This window comes from Vombatus ursinus, unplaced genomic scaffold (assembly GCF_900497805.2).
Source record: "Vombatus ursinus unplaced genomic scaffold, bare-nosed wombat genome assembly UNPS02008335.1, whole genome shotgun sequence".
NCBI lineage: Eukaryota > Metazoa > Chordata > Mammalia > Diprotodontia > Vombatidae > Vombatus > Vombatus ursinus.
The window spans coordinates 9,861-19,848 of NW_020948113.1; the positions used below are offsets into that span (position 1 = coordinate 9,861).

The window sequence follows — 9,988 nt, forward strand, 5'->3', positions numbered from 1 at the left end:
ACTATTGTAATTAATTATAGTATAGTGATATATTACTAGCAGAATGCATACAATAATATACAATGATGTATTATAGTCACATGTAGCAATATGTCACTGTGTATCATAATATAGCAATTGTATAACATAGTAGTATTTTACTATCATGTATTACTGTATATACATATACATGTAATGATATAAGCAATGCACATAATATACTGTAATATAAAACTAAGAGCATACAATATTTATTACTGTATATTATCAGTAATATCATTGTATACATTCTGTTGTCATGTAACAATAATTAGTTGTAATACGGCAACATTAAATGAATATATTAACTTCATTGCTTAAGTTTGGAGTATTTAAATGATCTCTGGTCTGATTTTTCTCTCATTTATTGTGCATGAAGTTCCCATGGATTAATTAAGTTTAATTTTGGCTTTTGGAGCTCCACATTGTTCATCGCTAGTTGTGAATACCTATTTAGTTGAAAATTAATTATAAATACTAGTAATTCTGTAAGTGATGAAGACCAAAAAAGTAAATGTAATTAGTAAAAGTATTTTGGAGAATTGTCCCTAATGGAAGATACAGAAGAGTAACAATGAAGGCTAGTGTTATGTCAGTTAATCTAAATATTCAGTTGCTTCTCATAAATAATGACTTGGGGGAAATTGAAATCCAACTATATAATATTATCTTTTGAAAATTATATAATAAATTAATCCTTTTATGCATTGTGTATATAATTTTAGTGGAATAATTTTATACTAATTCATCACAATATCTTTCTGAATGTATAATTTGTTTTTCAAATTATTTCAATTATGAAACTGTCACACCATTACTTTAATCCCAAGTGAAAACAGGAAAAGGACCCTGGCAAAATAATATGCAGCAATAGTGTTTCTTGTAACTCTCATATTTCTTACATTTAAAAACTGAAACTCCTCACAGCCGGTGGGGCTTTTTAACATATCTGAGACATGCATTGTTTGACTTAGCCCTGATGTGTAATTTTTCCACTACTCACTTTTTGGAGGTAGTTCATCTAGTAGTTCGTAAGAGGGGTCATTAAATTATATAAAAGTGTGTGTGTGTGTGTGTGTGTGTGTGTGTATGTACCCTTTGAACCAATATTTTCATAAACTGGGGACATGAATTACCATAAAGAAGAGAAAAAAGTTCTAAGTTCCATTCCATTTTTAAACCCGTGATTCTGAGATAACATGATCTTCAAAAATATACTCTTTTTAGAGCAAGAGGGGACAACCTGTGATTTGACTGCCAGAAGCAATTCTTATAGAAGCCCAATCATGAGTCTGGTCTGGATCAGGAACCCTCCTCTGCCAATGCAAATTGGAAGATGCAGCAACTTACAGTTTTAGTAGTGTACTGACAACATGAACGACTTATCCAAGATCACATAACTAGTGTGTGTCAGAACCCTGCTCTTCCTGACACGGAGACTGACCCCCTAACCAAGGCACCACGTAATTGAAGAGCACTAAAAACCACCCAAATAACCAATGTTTTAGGAATACTTTGAAGCATTGTATTTCCCAATATACAGTAATTGGGGAGATTTGCATTAATCAAGTAGATCTTCTGACCTCAAAAATTACTGAGTTACCCGAGCTCCTGACACCTTACATGAAATGGTTTCCCTTAAACTACACATGTGAGAGGCCAAGGTCTCCATATCTTTTGATCATTTCTAGTCTCTTCCCGCCTCCACCCCCCAAAGTAGCACAATTCAACCTTTAATTACTTGAGGCTAACAATGTTGTGCAGAGCTGCAGAATTAAAATGAGCCCTTGAATATCCTCATTCTCATTCCCCAGCTACCGGAATTCTTACAAGAAGAACATTTGTATAGACATGCTACAACATGGCCATCATAAATCCTTCTGTGAGCTCTTCGCCCTGATCAAGAAGTGGCACGCCTTGAGGGAAGCTGGAGGGATTCGGTCGATCTTCTGGATACAGACGCCCCTAGAGGAGCTGCCTGAAAAACTGGACCACCTGTACTTCTTCCTGACCAAGGCTGAGGATGCTGAGCTCGCAGGTAGGGAGCCTAGAGCCTCTGCAGGAGTGGCTTTGAGCCAGTGCCTGAGGGGAAATTCTGAATTGTTTCATAGAGGGATCAGAAACATTAAGGCAATTTAGCACATCTCAACCTCAGTCAACTGGCTTTATAGAGTTGGGGAGGGAGGGAAAGAGGGAAGGATGGGGGGGACAGAGAGGGGGAAGAAGGAAGAGGGAGAGAGAGAGGGAGGGGAGGGAAAGGAAGGGGAAGTGGAGGTAGGAGAAGAGAACAGAGGAGAGGAAAGGAGAGGAGAGGAAAAGAAGCTCTGTATTACCGGGTGGTCAGTGTACCATCAGGGGTCCTGGTAACATCAGGGGAACCAGGGGAAAAATTGAGGGTGCTTTGAGATTTCACTAGAACCTTTCAAAATATCAGTGGTTTTGGTTACACCTCAATTCTGTGCTCTATCACCATTTTCTTCCATCTATAACCCAGCTTTTAATTTTGACCCAATTGGGTTTATTTCCTGATGGAATTTCTTTTTGGTAGCCTGCTTTTATTTTTGCATCATAGATTTTCAGGGCAAAACCCCAGAGTCCTGCATACTGAAACCTGATAGTTACAAGTTATAAATAGTCAACATAACCAGGAAAAGTTGTGATTCACTTTCAGTAGAGGCCCTTTGTGAATCACTCTGGTGTACATCACAAGGAAAACCTTGATACTTTCACTGATTTTTATACATTGTCTATATATGTATGTATGCATGTGTTTGTGTATATGTATATATTATATATATGTCTACACACGTGCTTGTGTGTGTGTATACATACACACATACACACACGAGGTAGAACTCATGGTACAGAGACAGAAGAGCTAGCCTTAGAGCCAGGAAGGCCTGGGTTCAAGTCTTGCTTTTTGATAGCCTGTGTGACTCTGGCAAAGTCACTAAATTTTTCAGTATGTTAAGCCACTCTCTAACACCGTAAATTACAGAGCATATATTAATCTGCATTAGTAAGAGTTTCCACACAGGAAAAGCCTTATATGTATGAAATCAAAAGACGTGAGGAGGAGGAAGAAGAAGAGGAGGATTCCTGTCTCTGTGGAATGTATGGAACTCCTATCATGACTATTTTCTCTAAGAAATAGAGAGTAATATAAGACAATAATATAAGACGCTAATAATATCATTGTGACCATCTATGTTATTATGGCTGTTTTCTGGCTTGTTAGAGTTTTGCTTTAGTATTATATAATTGGGATAGCTAATTGGTGCAGTGGATAGAGTCCCAGGCCTGGAGTCAGGAGGACTCATTTCCCTGATTTCAAATCTGGCCTCGGACACTTACGAGATGTATGACCCTGGATAAGTCACTTGACCCCATTTGCCTCAATTTCCTCATTTGTAAAATGAGCTAAAGACAGAAATGGCAAACTATTTCAGTGTCTTTGCTAAGAAAATCCCAAATGGGGTCACAAAGAGTTGGACACAAAACAACTGAACAACAACAATTATGTAATTCGAATATTCAATTCAAAAAACATTTATTAAATGTCCGTTCTGTTTAAGACCTTTGCTCATACCAATTCCATGAATTTGACACTCCTAAAATTTAATGTCCTGCAGGTGTATGTTGTAAGCAGTGAATCAGTCAACATGTGTTTATTAAACACCTATTCTGTGCATTTTGTCAATCTGGAGAGAGAGAGGAGATGGAGAAAGAGTGAAAGAGAAAGAGAATGGAGACCGAGTGATAGAGAAACAGAGACAGAGAAAGATAGAAATTGAGACAAAAAAACCAAGAAAGACTCAATAGGTTTTAAGATAAATGGATTAATTGTAAATAATATGCTCTAGTCAGTGCCCACTACTCACTTGGCCTAAAGGAATGAAAGGTACTTATCTATCTTCATGAACTGAAATTACAAAATATCAGTAGCCCTCCTTGTCAGTCATTGCTGAAATGGGAAATTACTTTGGGGATGAAAGAGTGGGAGGAGATTATTTTCAAACTTTAAAGTGTATTTGAGATGAAAATTTATCTCCTCCTGAAACTTCAACATTTTGCTTATATGTAATAGAATAATTACTTTGGTTTTCGAAATTTCCTTTGGAACCCTGGAGACTTGGGTCAATTTAATAATGAAGTTTGCAAGTTCCTTTAATATTCAAAAGCTGTCAGATTACTTTATCTTTGTTGAAAGATTAGCACTGTCTCATTCCACAAGGCTCTTAAATTACCTTGCAGCCAGGTTTAGGGCATCATTCTGCATCTTTCTTTCAAAGAAAATCCAAGAACTAGAGAGTATTAGCACTGGAATGGCCCTTCTGATTGGGACCTAGTGAGAATCATGTTTATGCCCTCAAGAATAAATATGAGCTTTTTTGAGTGCCCTTCTCTGACTCCCCCCAAAATGCCAGTGAATCTTCAATGTAGAATTCTGTGGTGGAAACTTCCTTCTAACAAGCTATGGCTATGATTAGAAATCCCCAGCAATGTCATCCAAGATCCAAATATGCTCTTACAATAGCTGTCACATATACAGTTGAGGGGACATACAGAAGAATGGAATAAAATGACCATTTTATTGTTGTTCAGTCAGTCATGTCTGACTCTTTGTGAGACCCCATTTGGGGTTTTCTTGGCAAAGATGCTGGAGTGGTTTGTTGTTTCCTTCTCCAGCTTATTTTACAAATGAGGAGACTGAGACTAAAAGAGTGAAGTGACTTGCCCAGGGTCACACAGGTAGTAAATGTCTGAGATCAAATTTGAACTCAGGTTTTATTGACTCCAGGCTTGGGGCTCTATCCATTGACCCACCTAGCTTTATTGTGCTTTGTATATGACTTCTAACACTTACTCCCAGTGTGTTTTTAGGATTGTCACCCTCTCTGTGCCTCAGTTTTCTCATCTATAAAATGAGGCAGTAGACTAGCTGGCCTCTGTGACCCCTTCCAGCTCTCTTATCAGTGATATCCTCTATACCCCCATCATGGTGACACAAGACTATGTCACACGGTCACAATCCATAGGCTCAAACTCACCTTTAGAGATGCGAGCTCTGACACTCACCTTAAAGGAGAAAACTGGGAATGATATTTCATGGTCAGCAATACCTTCTATGGGGCAGGAAGGCATGGATTTTCCAGATGAGAAAAAAAAAAAGGAGTAATACATTTGAAAAAAAAAAAAGAAAAACATCTTTTGGATTCAAGATAGAGAATGAGGCATAATATTTTTGGACATGACCAATGTGGGAATTTGTTTTGCTTGAATACATATTTTTTTTGTAAGAGCTTTATTTCTTTTCCAATGGGGAGGTATTGGGGGAGAAGGAAAATAAATGCTTGTTAATTGAAAAAATTCAATTAAAAAAGTCATGTCACTGATAGCTGGAAATGTTGAATATATTGTTTTCTTAGGTCAATCTAACCATCCTTTTGTTTCCTCTTGCTTTTAGAAGCAAATTTTTTTCCCCAGGGTGGGGGAGTGGGTGTGGGAAAAGGGAGAGAGTTTGAAGAGAAGACTTATGTATTCCAATTTCCTTTCTACTTTCTTCACATGCATCATCCTGGTGTCATGGTTGCTTTCACTGAAATCTACAAACACTTTTCAGGCATCAATCAGAAGAAATGGGATGGGCGGGGGCGGAAAATAATAATATTTTGGGCTACTTTCTTCCCAAGGGATTGAAAGTATTCCTGGATAATAGTGTCCTATTCTATGCCTTACCCAGGTGCTTGTATGTTAACCCCATGGTTTTTAATAGGTCATTTTCCCTACCAGTTTTGTTTTAGCTTGTTGGATAAAATGTATTCCCTTAATGACTTAGCTCTTTTTTGGATCCTTCATTGTGTTTATTGGCCACTGGTATTAGGCATGGTATTCATCCTGGGTGTTGTCCACTGTAAACCTATTTCATTTCCATCATTATTAACCTTTACAATTGGGAGGGAGTAAGGAGTATTCTTTTTTTTAAAAAAAATTTCAATTAATATTCATTTTCTCCCTCCCACCTTTGTCTCCCCCCAAATTAGAAAAAGAAAAAGGGAAATGAAAAACCTTGTAACAAATATTCATAGTCAAGAAAAACAAAATCCTACGGTGGCCATGTTCAAAAATGTGTGCATCATTAGCCCATAACCTCTGTCAGGAGATGGATGTATAGATAGCATGTTTCCTCATCCATTCTCTGGAATAATGATTGACTCTTGCATTGATCAGAGTTTTCAAGTTTTTCAAAGTTGTTTGTGTCTATAATGTTGTTATTGTATCAGTCTTTCTCCTTGCTCTGCTCATTTTACTCTGCATCAGTTAATACAATTCTTGCTAGTTTTTTTAAACCATATGTTTTGTTATTTCTTATGGCATATTAGCATTGTATTACATTCATATGCCACAATTTAGTCAGCCATTCCCTAATAGATGAGCACCCCTCTGTTTCCCATAAATATTTTTGTACATATCGTTCCTTTTCTTCTTTCTTTGATCTCTTTAGGTATTACGGAGTCAAGGGGTATTCACGGTTTACCAATTTGGAAGGCATAGTTCCAAACTGCTTTCCAGAATAGCTGGTACCTTTAACATTTACTAATGAAAGAAATTTATTTACTATATAAAACTGTTAAGTCATGTTATGGAAATTATAATTCATGATCTAATATTACTTTGTTTCCTGTTGTATTTAATAGGCACTAATGTAGCTGGTACAGGATTTGAAGTCAGGAAGACCTGAGTTCAAATCCTGCTTCAGGCATTTACTAGCTATGTGACCTTGGGCAAGTCACTTAACTTCTCTCTGCCTCACTTTCCTCATCTGTAAAATGAGGGTGATAATAGCACCTACCTCACAGGGTAATAAAACAAAATAACATATATAAAGCATTTTGCAGACCTTAAAATTTTATACAGGGTGTCCCAAAAGTTTTATTGTAGTTTTAAGTGTTAGCTTAAAGACTACTGGGACACTTTATAAATACCAGATATTATTCGTATGCACAGAGATGTCTATTTACATTTGGGGGATTGTAATTTCATTTGTATAATTAACTCCCAGTGTGAAAATTCTCTCTATAAATGCAGGTCAGCAACCTGTGCATAACTTTTAGTTTTAGACAGTTAATTGCTCCGGGCACGTGTTTTATTAATGTTTCTTTTTTTTAATATTTTTTTTTGGCTAGGCAGTGGGGTTAAGTGACTTGCCCAGGGTCACACAGCTAGTAAGTGAAAAGTGTCTGAGGATGGATTTGAACTCGGGTCTTCCTGACTCCAGGGCTGATGCTTTATTCACTGCACCACCTAACTGCCCCTTTATTAATGTTTTAATTGCGTCTTTCTGACCCCATTTGGGATTTTCTTGGCAAAGGTATTGGAGTGGTTTGCCATTTCCTTCTCCAGCTCATTTGACAGATGAGGAGACTGAGGCAAACAGGGTGAAGTGACTTACCCACCGTCACACAGCTAGTAATTGTCTGAGGCCAGATTTGAACTCATGAAGATGAGTCTTCCTGTCACCAGGTCCGGGGCTCTATCCACTGCACCATCTAGCTGCTCCGGGCATAGAGAGGTTAAATGACTTGCCCAGAGTCACAGTGCTAGTATGTATGAGAAGCAGGACTTGAACCCCAGTCTTCTATATTCTGAGGCCAGCCTAATATGCCATGCTACCTCACATTGATTCATTCCTGTTTGGCAATTTCCAAAATCTTTTTAAAAACAAGAACTAAAAGCCACTACTTAGGTTTGTCCTTTGAAGGGGGTATAAAATTAGCTGTTAAACATATTTTAACAAATTATTATGTTGTTGTTATATATATTAATGACTGAGTTTATTTGTTTGGTTGGTTTTTTGTCCATTTTAAGCTCACTACGAAGAAATGTACAATAACCTATTTGCTTTGGCCTGTTACTTCAACAACCCGGATGACAAGTGGTTGAGAAATTACTTTTATGAACGATGTTTTAATATTGCTCAACTGATCAAGGCCGATGGTGGGAGAAAGGAAGCGGAAGCCTACTCACATATGGGTCTTCTCTATGAGGAAAATGGTGAGTAAGATCTGGAGAGTCTGTATCTAGAGCCATTCCCAGACCCTGTTCCCTATGCTAGGGGGACCATGCAGTAGCAAGGAGGGAGCTAGCAAAGAAGGTGGAGGTAATAACGTCACTGTTAATGGAGGAAAGGCCATGGATGATAAAGCAGAACGATAGCATGAGTGGGGCCATAGGGGACTCTCATTAAGGAAGGGTTGCTTTCTCCCTACCTCATGGCTTCCAAAGGGTATTGTCCATCTCTCAGGATTTGCTTCCCCTTGCAAGGTCCTGCCGCACCAGCTGTATCCCTTCCCCATCCTCCTAGGCTTTGCCTAGCATAACTGTACCCAATTAAGCTTTTGCATCTTCTCCCACAACTGCATTTGCCCTTCCAGGATTCCAATTTCACCTCTTCTCTAAAATGATATGACTATTACTTTATAGAAATAAAATATAATTACATATCTTCTAGAAATCATTCACATGACTGAATTCACCCGTTAGCCTTTGAAACTTCCACGCCCAGTTATAATCACAAAGGTAGCTTGAATATGACTATTTCTATTTCAATACATACTCTCCTTGTGCTGTATGTTTTCTTTTGGATGCAGTTGAGGTTAAGTGACTTATAAGTGTCAGCTTATAAGTGTCAGAGGCCAGATTTGAACTCAGGTCCTCCTGACTCCTGAGCTGGTGCTCTATCTACTGCGCCACCTAGATGCCCATGTATGTTGCTTTTTGAGTAAGTTCTTTTTCCCTTCGAAACTGCCCTCATTGATCTTTATAATTTGATTTCTCCACAAAAATGATAGGTTCAGCTAAGCAGTGCAATTCTTCTTTAGGGCTCTCAGTCCATTAGACCTGAGTCTATCAGTAGGGATTTCACATAATTCTTTTTAATTAGATTTTTTAAGAAGCATTCATTTTCTTTCCCCTCCCAGCTTCCCCCACCCAACTAGAAAACCAAACCAAACCTCAGTAATAAGTACCCATAGACAAGCAAAACAAATTCCTGCTTTGGCCAGGTTCCAAAAACGTGTCTCATTCTGCATATCTAGTCCATCCCCTGTCCCTGAAGAGGTGGGGGTGGCATTCTTCATCATCAAAGCTTTGGAACTATGGTTGGTAATTGTATTGATTGGAGTTCTTTAGTCTTTCAAAGTTGTTTGTTTTTACAATGTTATTGTTGTATAAATTGTCCTCGTGGTTCCTCTCACTCCTCTGTGTATTAGTTCATAAAAGTCTTCCCATGTTTCTCTGAAACCCTCCTCTTCATTGTTTATTATGGCACAATAGTATTCTATGACCTTCATTTACCATATTTTGTTCAGTCATTTATATTTCAAATCTCACCCTTTTAATTTTTGTGAGATTTTAAAGATGAATATTCACTTAGAGTATAATAACAATTGACAATATACTTCAGAAATATTCCAGACTGGGAAATTATTATCTAAAACCTTCAGAAAACAAGATTTATTGGTCAGGGCAGAAGATATGATCTGGAGGAACTTTGGACATGAGACTGTGCAAATTTAGACATCAGACACCGTTTATCAGTCACCGATTATGTATAGAGCGCTATGCTAAGTATTGAGGAAGAAGAATCCAAAAATTGGATAGACCATGAACTCTACATCCAAGATGCTCATTGTAGCACTTGTATAGGAATGGGAGGAAGGCAGCGCTTCAGAAGATCAGGGTGGCAGTGGCATGGAGAATAGAACTGACTGTTATGCTCATCTAGACATGAGACTCAGAAAAACAGTATGAATGATTTTACTCTCCTGTTTAAAAATCAATATCTTTTCAGGACTCTTTAATGTCAGAATTTGGACAATTATTTCCCCAGAATCAATGTTCATGTCAATTTTACAATTTAATAAAATTATAGTGTTTTTTATTTTCTAAAAGCATATACTTTTAAAGT

The 9,988-nt window shown here is 37.6% G+C and overlaps 1 protein-coding gene across 1 annotated transcript; it reads left to right on the top strand.

Moving 5' to 3' along the window:
* The first annotated feature begins 1,837 nt into the window (after positions 1–1,837).
* On the top strand, positions 1,838–8,235 carry LOC114034155 (tetratricopeptide repeat protein 29-like). The gene is made up of 3 exons (XM_027849761.1): positions 1,838–2,056; positions 7,888–8,073; positions 8,135–8,235. Exons 1-3 carry the CDS (start codon positions 1,870–1,872, stop codon positions 8,233–8,235), a joined length of 474 nt encoding a protein of 157 aa, XP_027705562.1. The 5' UTR covers positions 1,838–1,869.
* The last annotated feature ends 1,753 nt before the right edge of the window (positions 8,236–9,988 follow it).